The sequence below is a fragment of the Ammospiza nelsoni genome, chromosome 5 (genome assembly GCF_027579445.1).
Source record: "Ammospiza nelsoni isolate bAmmNel1 chromosome 5, bAmmNel1.pri, whole genome shotgun sequence".
Lineage (NCBI taxonomy): Eukaryota > Metazoa > Chordata > Aves > Passeriformes > Passerellidae > Ammospiza > Ammospiza nelsoni.
Window position 1 is genome coordinate 370,164 of NC_080637.1, and position 17,651 is coordinate 387,814.

The following is a 17,651-nucleotide window of genomic DNA, read 5'->3' on the forward strand; positions in this document are numbered from 1 at the left end:
GCTCCTGCTCCCGAAGCAGGGAACGGGTGACGGCCCATCAGGGTGTCACACCACGCTTCACCCTGGGCTGAGCCCGCCTGGGATGTGCCGGGTGGGGAATCCATCCTGGACGTCCATCCCGGGGCCGGCAGGGCGGGGACAGAGCAGCAGGAGTGCTCAGGAATTGCTGCTCCTGGGAAAGCTCCGCTCTGCCCGGGCCCAGCGCCGCTCCCACAGCTCCCTCCCAGCATCCCTGAGCCCAGCTGGGCTGGCAGTGACGCCGGGAGCTGCGAGGGACAGCCCTGAGGACGGCAGGGATGTGACATGCATGGGGATGGAGACGAGCAGCTCCCAGTGACATCCCGGTGACATTCACAGGCAGCCCCAGGCAGGTGCTTGCTCAAGGAGCGACGCCTCAAGTGGGCACTTGGCCTCTCCAGCCTCTCCAGCCTCTCCAGCCTCTCCAGCCTCTCCTGCTCCGCTGCTCCTGCTCCCTCCTTGTCCCCACTCGCAGGCGGCGCCGCAGGCCCCGAGAGCCACTCGAGTGGCAGGAGCTGGGCACTGCTGGAGCCTCTGATGGCACCGGGGGACACAGGGCACAGCCAGGGGCTGGCAGGAAAAGGGCAGCACAGCTGGAGAACTGTGGGATAACTGAGGCTGGAAAAGCCTCAGAGCCCATTGAGTCCAACCATCCCCAGCACTGACAAGGCTGCCACTGATCCTGAAAGGGCTGGGCAGCCCTTTCCAGGAGGATTTTCCCCAAAATCCACCCTGAGGCTCCCCTGGCCCAGCCTGGGGCTGTTTCCTCTCTGGAGACTGTCCTGGGGCTGTGACTCCAGTGCCGACCATCCCCACTCCCAAACACAACCAGAGCCGCCCCAATCCTCCCCCAGCAACCCCATAGCATCAACATTCCAGCTGGGAGACCCCAAAGAGGGGTACAGGGCTGCAAACAGAGGGGACAGGACCCCAAAGTGGGATACAGGACCCCAAATGGAGGGTACAGAACTGCAAATGGAGGGAACATGACCCCATGGCCAGGACAGTGACCCCGAGAGCCCGGAGTGGGACAGCCCCGGCTCCAGTGGGATTGATGCTCCCGTGCCAGGCTCTGCTCCGTGCCCGCTCCAGGACACGCTGTGCATGCCCATCCTCATCATCCCGGGCAGGGATGAAGAGCCAGGGAGGCTGGGCTGCGCCGGGAGCTGGAGCAGGAACACCTCAGGACAAATGGGAACGGGGGGGAGCGATGGAAGCGACGGCACGGAAATAACCGGGGCTGCTTCAGCACAACGCACAACTATAAATAATAAAGTTATAAATTATAGAATCTGGGGATCAGGGATTGAGCTGGGTGGGCAGGGACCTCACAGCCCCTTCAGTGCCACCCCTGACGTGGGCAGGGACACCTCCCACTGTCCCAGGGTAGAGAGGAGAAGGATCCAGGGAGAGCTGAGAGCCCCTGGCAGGGCCTGCAGGGGCTCCAGCAGAGCTGCAGAGGGACTGGGGACAAGGCCTGCAGGGACAGCACACAGGGAATGGCTCCCACTGCCAGAGGGCAGCCATGGGTGGCATCTTGGCAATGAGGAATTCCTGCCTGGGCTGGCATTGCCAGAGCAGCTGGGGCTGCCCCTGCATCCCTGGCAGTGCCCAAGGCCAGGCTGGGCACTGGGGCTGGAGCAGCCTGGGACAGTGGGAGGTGTCCCTGCCATGGCTGGGTGGCACTGCAGGGGCTCTGAGGTCCCTTCCTACCTAAAACATTCCATGGTTTTATGATTCCAACATTCCAGGCTGAAGAAGAACTGGGGAAGAATTCCTCAATTTGGGCTAGGGTGCTGACAGGAGCTCCTCAAAGGGGTTTCACCCCACTGGCAGCTCTGTGCCAGCCCCAGCCTGGCCCCAAACCCCTCCGTGGGGGCAGCAGGGTGGGCAGGGTCCTCCCTTTGCAGGGAATTACTGGGGGACATCCCAGCATGGCACTGCCCCTCCCGGGGGATCCATCATCCAGCAGCGCTTGGCTCCGCGCCCCTCTCCGGGGCTGATGAGGAAATTGAGCCATCCCAAAACATCCTCTCCTTCCACAGATCACTCGTGCTTTTCCCTCCCTCATTTCCCCACCGCAGCGCTGGAATTTGGTGTCAAACCAGCCCGACTTGCCCGGGAGCTCCGGAAGAGCTGCTCCCTCCCAGGGAGGCTGAGATCCCTGCGAGAACTGCGCCAGCAGCAGCATCCCTGCTCCAGGCACCCAGGATCCCCTGGATAAACAGGAGACACGGCTCTGCTGCTGCTGCAGGGGTCTTGTCCCAGCCACTGGAATTCATCCACCCTCAGGAACTAACTGCCCACAAAAAGGTGGAAATCACAGAGCTGGATTTATCTCAATACCCTTTGGCTGCTGGAATGCAGATCCTCAGCAGCAGCACCTGCAACTGGGGCACAGCATTCCAGGCATCCCAAACCAGGCCCTTGGAATTGGGGGAGGCATCCTGGACACCCCAAACTGGGTACCTGGAACTGGGGAGCTGTATTCCAGACACCCCAAACTGGGCACCTAGAATTGAGGGGTGCATCCTGGACACCCCAAATTTGGCACCTGGGACAGAGCACTGCATCCCAGACATCCCATCCTGGGCACCAGGAATTGGGGTGCTGCATTCCAAGCATCTCAAACCGGGTACCTGGAATTGGGGGATGCATCCCCACCCCTGCCATGGTGGGAGATGCTGGTTCCAGGCTGCCCTCGGCCCAGAATCCGGCTGGAGCAGCCTCGGGATGTGCCTTTGCAGGCACCAAGGGGATGTGGCTCTGAGGGCCACGTGGATTTGGGAATCCAGCAGCGTTTTGGCTGCTCCGCTCCCACAGAGGGAAAACGGGGTCAGCGTTCCTGGAACAGGGATGATCCCGACCCAGGGTCTGGCTGTGGGACACTGTGACACCGGGAGATGCCTCTGCTTCCCAAAACCATCACCGAGGGGACGGGAACGGGGACGGGGACGAGGACAGAGGCAGCAGCTGCTGCCAGGCACGGCCATTTCAGGGCTCCGGGAAGAGCCTCCACACTGTCCCCGCTGTTATCCCGTGTTTCAGAGGATAACTGCAGCCCCGGAGGGATGCGCAGCGGGGCTGTCCCTTCCAGCCCTGCCTGCCCTGGATCTGGGGTCGCGTGGGAGGGGACTGACCTCACTCCCGGCCCCTTTTGTCCCCGCTCCCGGCCGCTTCACTGCCGTGGATCCTCCTCCCACACGGCCCCGCGGGCACCGGGACCCCGAGCAGGGTCAGGGCAGCGCTGGGGAGTGCCCAGAGCCCAGCCCAGAGCCCAGCCCAGAGCCGGAGCTGCACCGAGCGCTCCAAGCCCACCCGCACGTGACGGAGGGAAGGAGGAAAAGCAGCTGGAGAAAAGTAGGACAGCGGGGCCGGGAGCGAGGGAAGAGCTTGGAAGGATGGAGCTGCCTCCCCTCTGCGGGGCCTGGGACACAGGACAGCCCGAGCTGTCACTGTCAGTGTCACTGTCACCGTCACTGTCCCCCCTGCCCTGCTCACAGCACGCTCTGAGACCCCCTTGCCAACCCCAGGGGGCTGCACTGTGCCGGCGGCTCCGGGGAAAAGGCAGCACGGATCTGTCAGCCACGGCACGAGCAGGTTCCCTGGCACAAGCAGGATGGATATGTCAGCCACAGCATGGGCAGGATCACTGGCACAGGCAGGATTGATCCATCAGTCACAGCACAGAGAGGATGGATCCATTATCCCTGGCACAGACAGGATGGATCCATTATCCCTGGCACAGGCAGGATGGATCCATTATGCCTGGCACAGACAGGATGGATCTGTCAGCCATGGCACAGGCAGGATCCCTGGCACAGGTAAGATGGATCCATTATCCCTGGCACAGGTAAGATGGATCCATTATCCCTGGCACAGGCAGGATGGATCCATTATCCCTGGCACTGGCAGGATGGATCCATTATCCCTGGCACAGGCAGGATCCCTGGCACAGACAGGATGGATCCATTATCCCTGGCACAGACAGGACCCACGGCCCAGCCCCAGTCCCTGGCACAGCCCAGGTCACCTCCAGCACACCCACAGTGACACTGGGGCCATGCCAGGCCACGCCATCCCGGTGCCAGCAGGGCCCAGCCCTTCCTCACCACCAAGCCCTGCAGATCCAGGGCAGCTCGTCCATGGAAATCCCTTTCCAAGGGTCCCCACGGCTTTGCTCCTTGCACTGGGAATTTTGGGGGGTTCTGAGGTGCTGCCAGTGTCACCAAGGATGGCCGGTGCCACCAGAGCCCAGGAACTCGAGCTGGGGGGGAAGGGGCTGTGGGGGCTGCAGGTGCCCCCCAGTGAGGGACGTTCCCAATCCATCCCCCCTCCATCCCATCCACCCCTCACGTCTCCAAATGTCTGGCACTGAATGCAGCCGGTGCTAATGGAGGGGGAATATTCATGATTCCCGATTCTGGGAGCGGCGCCGGCAGAGGTGCAGCAATGGGGGTGTTCCCACTGCTCCCACGGCTCCAACCCCCCAGTGCTGGGGAGGCTCCCGCTCCTGAGCACGGAGGGATGGGTGCCCTGGGATACACACGGAGCCCTGGCCCCGCTGGGACCCCGGGGGACCACCCCGAGCCGGGAATTGGGGGTGGGATGTGAGCCTGGGCCAGGCCTTTGGGCTGGAGCTTCCCTGTCCTGTCCTGTGCGGATGGAGCTGCTGCTGTCCCCTCCCTGCCCCACTGGGTGATGGCACAGTGTGGCCCAGCTCTGTCCCCAGGGTCCCCTCGGGCTGGTGACCGGGCAGGATCCGGGGCAATGCCGGAGCTGTGCCTGCTTCCCACCCGGAGCTGGGAGATGGGAAGGGAGCCAGTGCAGAGGCTCATCCCACGCTAAAATCAGGGATCGATTCCCGAGGCACAAAGGCCGGAGCATTAATTGCAGAGCTCAGCTCTGTGCCAGGACCGAGGCGCTGCTCCAATTCAGCGCAATTTCCCATGCGCTGAGGAATTCCAGCAGCTCCCGAGGAGCTCAGAAGGTCAAAGCTCCTCTCTCCCAGCAGCGTTTTCACGCTCATCCAGCCGAGCGGCAAACAGCCGGGGCTGGGCACGGACCAAGCCTCTGGAGCGGCTCCCGGAGCGCGCCAGGCTGGAGCAGCGTCCCCGGCAATGCGAGCTGGCAGGTGCCTGGATCTCCCTCCAAGCATCGGTGTCACAACACCAGGCAGGAATTACAACAGAGGAATTGCAGCACTTAGCGGGGAGCGGCTGGGGAAGGATCTCGCCGGCTCTCCGGGGATTATTCCTGCCACGCGGCAGATCCCGGGCTCGGCGGCAGCAGATGGGCCGAGCGCGGCCTGCTCGGAGCAGGCGGCCCCGGGGCCTCCCGGAGCTGCTGCCTCATGCAAAAGCTGCTCCGTAATTGCTGGCAAGCTCCTGCCCAGCTCCCCGGCCGGCCGGCTGCTCCAGCACCAGCCCGGCTCCTGCTGCCGCTGCTGCCGCCCCAGCGCTCCGGGCCCCGGCCTGCTCCCGTTCCGCCGCCGAGCTGCTGCTCTCCGAGCCATGAGCAATTTCCTGGGATGCCAGCAGCTGTAATCCATACAGGAACCCAACTGTGCCAGATCGCAAATGAATCCGACCCGGAGCAGGCCTTGTACCTGGCGCTGGCAGCTCCCCTGGGAGCCGGCTCTGCAAGTTTGGACATCGGCAGGGAAAACGCTCCCGAGGCAAAGCGGAGCCCTCCCCCGGACCCCCCCAGCCGGAATTTAACGCCCTGCGCTGCCGGGAGCCGCCGTGCCGCAATCCAGAGGCGCGGGTTAAACACCGAAGGGCTGCCTTTCCAGCAGGAATGACTTTGGGAGCGGCAGGAGGCTCGGCAGCCGCAGATGCAAGCAAATCAGTTTTTCCCGGCGCAGCACTTGCTGCCCGGAGGGCACATTCCAGGTTCCCAGAACATGCTGACTGCACTCGTCTTCTCCCTGGAAGCGACTGCAGCTCCCATTAAATATTGATCCGGGAACTCCGGTGCCCCCGTGCCTCCTCTCCCCGGCTCTGCCAATATTTAGAATCCATTAAAGTCGCGTGCGGAGCACTCGGAGCCGCGGCGGCTCCGCACCGGCCACGCCGGCAAATCAGTTCGGTTACACAAGCCTGGATGAGCTGCCATGATCCCTGTAGCTGTAATTTAGCGGGAGCGGGCCCGGATGAGTTCACGGCTTTGTTCCTCGTTAATCTTTCATGCTCGTTGAGTGCGGAGCAATTTGTGTAGTACAAACCCTGCGCCACAAATTGCAGCCGCGACCTGCTCCGCGTGCATCCCGCCCGGCATTCCCAGCGGGACCACGGCCCTGGATTCAACCCTGCATCCCGGGAATGGCTCTGGGACTGTCCTCGTGGCACCCACAGGGACAGGGAACGGCTCTGGGACTGTCCTCAAGGCACCCACAGGGACAGGGATTCATCCCCAGGAACAGCTCCCAGGACTGTCCTCACAGCACCCACAGGGGCAAGGACAACAAGGTGGGGACACATGGGGACGTTCAGCTGAGCTGGGGATCCCCGGCTCCTGCAGGCTTGTTACCAGAAGGATCATGGAATGCTGTGGGTGGGAAGGGGCCAAAGGGACCCTGCAGTGCCACCCCTGCCGTGGCAGGGACAGCTCCCACTGTGCCAGGCTGCTCCAGCCCCAGTGTCCAGCCTGGCCCTGGGCACTGCCAGGGATGCAGGGCACCCACAGCCCCGCAGCCCCAGGGATTTGTGCCGGCGCCTCCCTCCCTGCAGAGGGTCTGGCAGAGCCCACCCAGCCATTCCCGCCTGGCAATCGCTGCCTGTGCCAGCCCCTCCTCCCAGCCCTCGCCTGGCAGGGCTGTGGCATCGCCCGCGCTCCTGAGGGTGCCAGCGCAGCCCCTGCAGGCCCAGGAACGTTCCCAGCTCCCGGCAAGGCGCTGCCAAGCCGTGCAGCCGCCCTCTTCCCCAAATCCAGCTGGCTGCTCCCTGGAAAAGCTCCCGGCGGACACCTGCAAACCATCTGTCGAGCGGCACCCACCGAGCGGGACCGGCCCCAGGCTCTCCATGGGCATCCAGGGTGGCGCGGAGCCGGGAGCAGCAGCTCTTTTCCAGGGATGTGGCAGCTGGCATTGCTAAAAATGGGTGGGACGGGATCTTTCCCAGCTCCTTTCCCAGTCCTCCCGCAGGGTTATAAATCCAACTGAACAGCCTCAAAAGCTGAGCTCCGGGGGCTGGGCCGGGCTGCCCTTGGCCCCAAGGTCACTCCCTGCCCTTCCTGCCTCCAGCAGGGCTGGCAGAGCTCCAGGCAGGTCGCTGGTACAGAGCCCTTCCAAGCCCACAGAAATATCCCAGGAGCCAGCGAGGCACAGGGAAAGCAGCAGAGGGCTTTGACAGGTGTGGGTAAAATGCTCCCTGAAATCTGCTGGAATGTGGCAGGAGGAGCAGCCACATCCACCACCCCTCCCAAGGGAACGAGGGACACGGAGCAGCCACGAAAAAATTCCCAGCACACAAAACTCCTGAATCCAGGAGTCAAACCCTGGCACCTCCTAAAGCAACTGGAACCCCAGAGCCCTGGAGTCACTGGGATCTGCAGGACACAGAGTGTCCAGAGAGCCAGACACAGCCATGGGAATCCCATGTGGCACCACCACCAGGAGCACCCTGGAACATCCCACATTCCAGCTGGGATGCTGATCCCTGGTGGTCAGGGTCCCACGGGAGAAGGGCCTGGATGATCCAGCAGCTCCCTGCCTTTGGAATCACAGCAGAAAGCCAAGAAACCTGCATGCAGCTCCTCCGAGAGCTGGGGAAAAAAATAACCAATCCCAAATCCATCTGTTCTCCCTCTTTCTGAAGCCATTTCCAGCTTTCCTGTGCTGCCAGCTTTTCCCTGCCGGGGTGGTGGCAGCTCTGGGAGGCTCCCATTGCTCCAGAGCAGGCAGCGCACCAGGATCCCCCATCCCAAATCCTGGCCAGAGGGGCCTGGGGTCCCTGCCCAGCACTGGTGTAGGGCAGAGCGACAGGAATGAGCTGCCATCCAGGGGAAACACGGAAAACCAGAGAGTCTCAGCTCTGCATCCCTGGAAAAGACATCTGGAAGTGTCCCGGTGCCATTCTGACAATCCCTGGAGAAACCCCACGCCTGCAGTGCCAGCCTGATCTCGGCTGTGCAGGTGGCACCAGGGACTCCTGCAGCAGCTGGGAAAGGAGCTGGGATATCTCTGCTCCCGGTCCCACTTCCAGGGCTCCCAAAAGCTCCCAAAAGCTCCTAAACCCCGGAGCAGCCTCCAGGTCCCTGCTCCAGCCGGGGGCACTGCCCCAGTTCCAGCTCCCCGGCTCCCAGCCCACCCCCAGCAGCCCGCCTGTTCCCTGCTCCTCCCGTTGAATCAGGATCCATGTGCTCGGCTCCCCCTCCTCCGGAGAATTCCCAATTAAGAGATCAATTTAGATAAATTGGGGATTGGAGCAGATTTGTGCTGCAACTGCCGCAATCCAGAAAATTCCGCCGGAGCGGCTGACGGGGCCTGGAGCGCGGCTGTCCAAGGGAACGAGCTGGAGACTGGAAAAGGGAATGGAAATATCCCAAATATCCAAATATCCTCTGGGAACTGTGGTGGCACCGACACCCAGAGAAGCTCTGAGGCAGAACCACCACAGCTGGATCCAGCAGGCCTGAGCCCCTCTTGCTCTTCATGGGAATTGGCTCTTCCTCCATCCCATGGAACTGCCAGACACGGCTCAGCTCCGCCTCTGGATGGATCCAAGGCCAGCAAAGTGCCCCAGGGAACAGGATGGATCCATCTCCAAAATGGACGGATCCCAAACCCCACCACAGGTTCAGCTGCACCTCAGGAAGGGCTTCCCTGCATCCACAGGCACCTGGAGCATCCCAGGGGCTGGAGCATCTCACATGCACAGCCCCAGATGGGGGCTGCATCCCAGGGAGGTTCCAGCCTTCCCAGGGAGATTCTAGCCATGTCAGAGAGAGGTTCCAGACATCCCAGGGAGAGTCCAGCCATCCCAGGGAGACATTCCAGCCTTCCCAGAGAGAGATTCCAGTTATCCCAGTGAATTTCAAGCCATCCCAGTGAGTTTTTCCAGCCATTCTAATAAGAGTTTCCAGCCATCCCAGTGAGTTTCCAGCCATTCCAGTAAGGGTTTCCAGCCATCCCAGTGAGTTTCCAGCCATCCCAGTGAGTTTCCAGCCATTCCAGTAAGGGTTTCCAGCCATTCCAGTGAGTTTCCAGCCATCCCAGTGAGTTTCCAGCCATCCCAGTGAGTTTCCAGCCATTCCAGTAAGGGTTTCCAGCCATCCCAGTGAGTTTCCAGCCATCCCAGTGAGTTTCCAGCCATTCCAGTAAGGGTTTCCAGCCATTCCAGTGAGTTTCCAGCCATCCCAGTGAGTTTCCAGCCATCCCAGTAAGGGTTTCCAGCCATCCCAGTGAGTTTCCAGCCCTTCCAATGAGTCTTTCCAGCCATCCCAGTGAGTTTCCAGCCATCCCAGTGAGTTTCCAGCCATCCCAGTGAGTTTCCAGCCCTTCCAATGAGTCTTTCCAGCCATCCCAGTGAGTTTCCAGCCATCCCAGTGAGTTTCCAGCCCTTCCAGTGAGATTTTCCAGCCATCCCAGTGAGTTTCCAGCCATCCCAGTGAGTTTCCAGCCCTTCCAGTGAGATTTTCCAGCCATCCCAGTGAGTTTCCAGCCATTCTAATAAGAGTTTCCAGCCATTCCAGTGAGATTTTCCAGCCATCCCAGTGAGTTTCCAGCCATTCTAATAAGAGTTTCCAGCCCTTCCAATGAGTCTTTCCAGCCATCCCAGTGAGTTTCCAGCTATCTTGATGAAGACTCCACCCATCCAGGTGAGGTTTTCCAGCTGTTCCCCCACCCCACAGCACCAGGGCAGCACCTGGAGCAGCAGGAGATCCATCTCCACCCCGACCCGTGACATTCCCAGACAGAGCCGAGCGCTGGGGACGCTCCCGGCCGTCGCTCCCGGGATCCATCCAGCGCCGGGAGATGAAAGGCTGGAGATGAAAGGCGGCAGGATCCCATCACACTCCGTTTTCCGTCTGTCACTTCCCATCTCCTCCAGCCGGAGCCGTGGGAGCAGCAATTAGCGCTCGGCGGGTCGGGATGGGATTCCCGACGGAGCTGCGATATCCCGGGGCTCCTGCTCCGGCACGGAGGAGAGGCTGGGAGAGCCCTCAAAGGGGGGAAAAGCCTTCTAGGGGAGCCTGCAATCAGCCCTGAACTGTACTTTATACATTTCATATTTTATATTAAATAAGGGTATGTATGCTCCTAGAATTCATATGGATGCCAGCATCGCTGAGGCTGGGAAAGCCCTCCAAGGTCACCGAGTCCCAGCTGTGCCCAGTGCTCACCTTGTCTCCAACCCAGAGCCCTGAGTGCCACATCCAGGAATTCCTTGGACACCTCCAGGGATGGGGACTCCAAATTTCCCCTGCCAAGGCCTGACCCCCCTTTCTATGGGGAAATTCCTGCTGATTCCACCCTGAGGCTGTTCCCTCTCCACTGTCCCTGTCCCTGGGAGCACAGCCCAAACCCCTCCACTGGTGGATTTTCAATAAATGCTCAAATGTTATAAATACTCCCATGGACTTGCTGTAAATCCTGACACATTCCACGGAGGTGCCCATGCTGATATTTGATCCATAAACAGATGTGTCCACACTCCCTGAGCTCCAGATCCACGTCTGCAGTGGCAGCTGGGATGGGGGTCCCCCACCCTGAGCCCCAGCGAGGGTGGGTTTGGTCCCTTGCGGAATTCTTGGATGTTTTTCCCTAATTTATAGTGCTGGTGTGGAAGGGAGGAGCAAACCCATCATTAATTGCACTGCCAGGTAATTAATGACAGCGCCAGGGACGGAAACATGACGGAGCCACGGAAGGATGAAACCCAGGGAGAAATAATTGGATTTAACAGGAGCATCCCAGGCCAGAGGGACCCCGGTGGCGCAGAACTGGGACCAGTACAGGCCATAAAACCTCCCAGTCTGGATCCCAGGCAGGGCTGACAGACACAGAACCTGGACCAGCCCGAGGAAGAGGAAGCAGAGGAGGCAGAAGGAAGCAGCTCTTCCTCTGAGGATTGGAAATTCCACACTTCCTGCCCCCATAAACCCTGGATGTGCCCTAAAGGCACAGCTGATCCCAAATGCAAATCCCAATGCATAGGAACAGCCAGTTACGGACACAGAGCAGCCACAGGGCTGCAATCCGGGGACCTTGGGGCGCTGGGATGTGACACTGGGGTGCCGGGATGTGACACTGGAGTGCTGGGATGTGACACTGGGGTGCCAGGAGATGACCTCAGGGTGCTGGGATGTGCCCTTGGAGCACTGGGATGTGACCTCAGAGTTCTGGGGCATTGAGGTGCCAGGATGTGACCTGAGGATGCCAGGGATGCACAGGGACACCCCAGACCAGGGCACAGACCCCACACTGCAGGGATTGGAGGATCCGTGCGGAGGCACGGCGGGCACTGCCTCTCTGCAGTCTCCTTGGAGCTGTGACTGCTCCGAGGGGACCCTGAGGGGATCCCGCTGCTCCCGCTCTGCTCCCCGGCTCCCGCAGCCCCGGCCCGCCAGCCCATGCCAGAGGAGCAGCAGGAAGAGGCAGTCTGGGAAGGCATCCATAATTCCGCGTGGCCAGAGCAAGGCGGCGTGCAGGGAGGCAGGAACTTCCAAATTCCCGTTCCCACAGCAACGCGGGGTCACCTCGGGAGCCGTCGCCCACCGGCACGGCCAGGCTGGCTCGTGGCGCTCCAGGATGGAAAACAGCCTGGAAAAGGTGGGTCTGGAGCAATCCTGGCTCAGCCCCATCGTGTGCACGGGCAGGAGCCTTCCCAGGAGCCATCCCGGCATCTCCAGAGGCTCTGAAGGAGGAGGAGGAGGAAGAGGAGGGATGTGCCAGGAACAAGGCAGGCGCTCTGAAGGTCTCGGGAGCTCCGTGATCCCACAGCTCTGAGTGTATCAGCCATGGTGGAATGCAGTAACAGAATGCTTTTCCCTGCCCTGAGGAGCCCCTGCTGGACTGGCATCACCGAGAGACGGCAGGAAATGCCCATTTCTGCACCCCCAGAGCTGTCCCAGAAAGGGACACAGGGATTGGAGCCACATCCTGGCTCCCAGAGCAGCTCCAGAGCTCCGAGTGGGATGGAGACTCTGTGAAGAGGGATCAAGCCCTCATTCCAGTTTCTGGAACAGCTCCAAATCTGTGAGCAGGGTCAAGGAGCCTCTGTGTGACACAGGAATCAAACCCTCATCCCAACTCCTGCAGCAGCTCCGGAGCTGTGAGGGGATGAGGGAGACTGGACACAGGGACTGATTCATCATCCTGACCCCTGGCACAGCCCTGAGCTCTGAGCACAGTCAGGGACACTGCGTGTGACACAGGGACTGATCCCTCATCCTGTACAGCTCTGGGCACAGTCAGGGACACTGTGTGTGACACAGGGACTGATCCCTCATCCTGCACAGCCCCAGAGCTCTGGGCACAATCAGGGACACTCTGTGTGTGACACAGGGACTGATCCCTCATCCTGCACAGCCCCAGAGCTCTGGGCACAATCAGGGACACTCTGTGTGTGACACAGGGACTGATCCCTCATCCTGCACAGCCCCAGAGCTCTGGGCACAGTCAGGGACACTCTGTGTGTGACACAGGGACTGATCCCTCATCCCAGCTCCTGGCACAGCCCCAGAGCTCTGGGCAGAGCCAAGGGCACTCAGTGGGTGCTGCACACAGACCAGGGCCATGTCCCGTTCCCCAGCCCAGCTCTGGAGCTCTGAGCAGGGTCAAGGACACTCCCCGTGCCCACCCCCAGCCCATCCCGGCGCTTTCATGTCCCTGCCGCGCGCTCGGATCCAGCTCCAGCAGCGCCGGCCTGAGAGAGCTCAAACACAGAGAGCAGGGACCAAGCTGTGCAGGAACAATGTGATTTTTGCAGCCCTTCCCAACGTTCCAGAGCCTGCCAGGAACCCATCGATCCCGAGCCGCCGGTCACGAGCCAGCCCTGGTGTCCCTCGGAGCCCAGGACACGGCAGCTGCTCCTCTGGGTATGGGGAGTCACAGAGCCCAGGCAGCCCCACAGCCCAGGGGAAGGGAAACCGAGCATTCACCCCCTCAGGAGCAGCTGCACAGCCTCCCGTGCCTGCCCCACGAATGGGGACACGAGGGTGAGGCCACAGGCACAGGTATCCCTAAGGAACATCCCAGCAGCTGGGAGCACCCACGGAACACGGGGGAAACTGAGGCAGGAGAAGAGGGACGGAGCCGTCTCCCTGCAGCCACCAGTGCACGCTCCAGCCCTTCCCAGGCCTCCTGCATCCCACGGGATGGGCTCCAGCAGGAAGGGAAAGGGGGCACGGGCATCCCAGGGGGAGCAGGAGCCTCATGGGAGGGGGCTGCATACAGAGCCGACCCTGCCCCTGCCCGCCCCCTTCCCATCCTGCTCCCATCCCCTCCCTGTCCTTGCAGTGTCCCCTCCCTGTCCCCTATCCCCACAGTGTCCCCCGGCGCTGTCCCCTCCCTGTCCCTGTCCCCACAGTGTCACCTGGGCGCTGTCCCCTCCCTGTCCCCTATCCCCACAGTGTCCCCCGGCGCTGTCCGCTCCCCGGGCCCTGTCCCCGCGGTGTCACCTGGGCGCTGTCCCCTCCCTGTCCCTGTCCCTGCAGTGTCACCTGGGCGCTGTCCCCTCCCTGTCCACTATCCCCACAGTGTCCCCCGGCGCTGTCCCCTCCCTGTCCCTGTCCCCGCGGTGTCACCTGGGCGCTGTCCCCCTCGAGCCGCGGGGGCCGGATGCTGGACAGGTGAATGGTTTTGTGGTCCCCAGAGTTGAGCTTCACCACGATGGCGTCAGCGTTGAGCACCTGCATCACCTGGGGACAGAGACAGAGCTGAGCGTGGGGACAGCAGCCACCTGGGCATGGTGAGAGCCAGGTGCCACCGTGACACCGGCCCTGCCACCCTGGCTGCCATCCCCAGCACAGGAGCAGCCCCAGCCCCAGCCTGGCTGTCACCAGCGGCTCCTGGCACGGTGACACGTGGCACACCGGGGCACTGCCAGCCGTGTGTGCGCTGTGCCAGGGCTCAGCCCCTGGGCTCCATTCCAGAGGCAATTCCAGAGGGGCAGGAGCAGCAGCTGGACACTGGACAGGGGATGAGGAGAGAGCAAGGACAGCCCATGGTGGGAGCAAACTAATCAGGATCATAAAGTCAGGGAATCCTGGAATGGCTGGGTGGGAAGGGACCCCAGAGCCCCTGCAGTGCCACCCCTGCCATGGCAGGGACACCTCCCACTGTGCCAGGCTGCTCCAGCCCCAGTGTCCAGCCTGGCCTTGGGCACTGCAGGGATCAGGGACAGCCCCAGCTGCTCTGGCAATGCCAGCCCAGGCAGGAATTCCTCACTGCCAAGATGCCACCCATGGCTGCCCTCTGGCAGTGGGAGCCATTCCCTGTGTGCTGTCCCTGCAGGCCTTGTCCCCAGTCCCTCTGCAGCTCTGCTGGAGCCGCTGCAGGCCCTGCCAGGGGCTCTCAGCTCTCCCGGGATCCTTCTCCTCTCCAGGTGAGCACCCCCAGCTCTCCCAGCCTGGCTGCAGGCAGAGGGGCAGGAGGATCCCAGTGGGGCTCAGGACACACGTGTTTAGCACTCCCAGCTCTCCAGCCCAGCTGAGTGGAGTTACTGGATATTCCCAGTGGCAGGACAGGAACCTTCCCCTGCCTGCTCCCAGCACAGCCCAGTCCCCCCAGTCCAAAAGGCTCCCACTGCTGCTTTTCCAGCAGGATCCCAATCCCACACATCCACAGGGGGAGGCAGGAGCTGAGCCCACTGCAGCCCTCTTTGCCCAGCAATCACACCCGCCCCTCGCAGAGTGCTGGGCCGGAGGGAGAGCAGGATTTAAGGAATTCTGATCCGAGCAGACACCACAGGGCACGGCAAAGCCCTCGGTAACGTCCCGGCCTCTCCCGGCTCGCAGCTCCCGCACGTTTCCTCGGCAGGAGCAGCCCAAAGCCGCGCGCCTGCCAAGTGGAGTAATCCAATCTCACGCTCCAGGGCATGCAGGGGCGAGGAGGGAGCGGCCTCTCTCCTTCCTGCCGCCCAAGACTCGGGAAAAGCAGGATGCGAAGCGGAGCCGCTGCAGCCAGGGCAGGGCGCTGCGGGTCAGCTCCGGGGGCACATCCCGCGCTCCATTACACATCCAGCACATGCTTCCCCGGCAGCCGCGGTCACATCTCATTTGCTCCCTGGCAGCAGGAGGCAGCAGCCGGCCAGCGGCTCCCGCGGCTCCCGGAGGGGCGGCCCGGTCCGATCCGATCCGATCCGTGCGGGACGGGCCGGGCCCCTCCGGCCCCCAGCGCCCCTCCCCGGCTGGAGCGGCTCAGGGGAGCCTGCACAGGGGTGAGACGGGATGCAGGACACGGGAGGCAGGCAGCAGCACACGGATGTAGCAGGACATGCATGTAGGACATGGGATGCAGCAGGACATGGATGCAGCAGGACATGGATGTAGCAGATGATGGGATGTAGCAGGACAAGGGGTGTAGGACACAGGATGCAGCAGGACACAGAGGTGGCAGGACATGGATGTAGGATGTAGGATACAGGAGGCAGCAGGACGCGGATGGAGCAGATGATGGGATGTAGCAGGACTTGCAGCAGGACACAGATGTAGGACACAGGATGCAGCAGGACACGGCACCTGGGACATTGTGTCTCCCAGGCAGGACAGAGCTGGGTGGCAGCAGGAGCCAAGAGGGACCTCCAGAGTCCCTGCAGGGCCCTGACCCAGTTACAGAGGGTCCCTGCAGGACACGGAATGCAGCAGGATACGGGATGCTGGAGGACAAGGGACACAGCAGGACGTGGGGCACAGGACAAGGGACACAGGTCATGGGGCACAGCAGGACATGGCACCTGGGGCCAGGGCTCCCAAGGGATGCCAATCCCAGGCAGGACATGCAGGGTGGCACGAGGGGCACGCCAGGTGCCCACCCTGCCTGGGCAGCCGCTCCCTCCTCTGCTGGAGCCGCAGGGAGGGCAGGAGGGTCACAGGGGGTGACACACACGGTGACAGAACGGTGGCAGAACGGTGACAGAACAGCGACTCAGCACCGCCCCGGGGCCGGGGCTTTTGTCTCCCCCACGCTGGCAGCCCGCTGCAGCCACTTCCCTTATCCAATATTTATTGTGGCTTCTCCTGCCTGCGAGAGGCCCTTTGATAACGGGATTGGAGGGATTATTTTTTTAAAGCTCTGCAGCTGTTTCTTGCAGAGCCAGCACGCTCCGGCTGCGCTTCCCACGTCCCCCGGGCTGGGAGCAGCGAGGGCAGCTCCGGAACGTCCCTGTGGCACCGGCCACCCCGGCCACCCCCATGCCACCACCGCTCCAGGGCAGGGAGCCCGCAGCCCTCCCCTGTCCACATTTATCAGGGAAGATGTTTTTCCTCACTGCAAGAGCTGGGCCAAACAAAGCCTCCAGTTTTCCACCCCGGGCTTTGCTTGTCCCCAGTACTGGGGGCACACAGGGAGGGAGAACTGGGACCAGTAGAGGACACAAAACCTCCCAGTCTGGGTGCCCTGGGCAGGGATGGCACAGACCCAGAGCCTGGACCAGCCCGAAGAGGAGGAGGAAGAGGAAGCAGTAGAGGGAAGCAGCTCTTCCTCTGAGAATTGGGAATTTCACCATTCCAGGGCTCTGGCAGCACAACCTCACCCCCACAAACCCTGGATGTGCCCTAAAGGCATAGCTGATCCCAATCCATAGGAACAGCCAGTTACACACACAGAGCAGCCACAGGGCTGCAATCTGGAGACTTTGGAGCACTGGGATGTGACCCTGGGGTGCTGGGATGTGACACTGGGGTGCTGGGATGTGCCCTTAGGGGGCTGAGATGTGACACTGGGGTGCTGGGATGTGACATTGGGGTGCTGGGATGTGACATTGGGGGCCAGGGATTCCACCTTTAGGGCTGGTTTCCCTGGGAGCTGGGGAGGACAAGGAGCCCCGTGCCTGGGGACCATGGGGACGTGTCCCCAGTCCCAAAGCTGCTGACTGCTGTGCTCCTAGGACAGCATCCCTGTCCCGGGACAGCACCCACTCTTGGGATGCACAGGGAGCATCCCCAAAGCTGAGGGTGACCTCCTGCACCCCAACAAGCACAGTGGCACTTGGGGAGCCAGAGCCCAGCACCAGGAGAGGCTCGGGTGTCCCCCCACCCCAAAAATGTCCTTTAGAGGGGTTTTGGCAGGGTCTGGCACTCGGCTCAGCCCAGGAGCAGCTCCCGGGCTCGGCTCTGGCACATCCCCCGAGCTCGGGGATGATTTGGCCGCGGCCAGAGCTCCCAGCAAGGGGAATAAAGCCCGCGATGATCAGAGGAGCCGGGCCGGGCTCAGGAGCGAGGCAGGGCAGCAGAGGGGCGGGACACGGCCCGGGGGCTGCCGCAGCCCCCCCTGCAGAGGATGGCTCCAGCCCAGCCCAGCCCGGCTCCGGCTCCGCAGCAGCGTGTCCCAAATCCCGCTGCTCCCAGAGCAGCTGACGCAGGGATTTCGGGAGAGAGCCTCAGCCCCTCTGACATTTCCCTTCCTCTGTTTTCCCCTCGCCCCTCACCAGCCCCACAGCCGCGGGCTGGCCGAGCCTCCCCTGCTCCCC

At 62.2% G+C, this 17,651-nt stretch overlaps 1 protein-coding gene across 1 annotated transcript in view; it reads right to left on the reverse strand.

Moving 5' to 3' along the window:
- SND1 (staphylococcal nuclease and tudor domain containing 1) overlaps positions 1-17,651 on the reverse strand; it is a 75,659-nt gene that overhangs the window by 42,140 nt on the left and 15,868 nt on the right. The window contains exon 10 of the mRNA XM_059472057.1: positions 13,768-13,881. Within this exon, the coding sequence (XP_059328040.1) occupies positions 13,768-13,881 (114 nt within the window). The remainder of the gene's footprint in view (positions 1-13,767; positions 13,882-17,651) is intronic.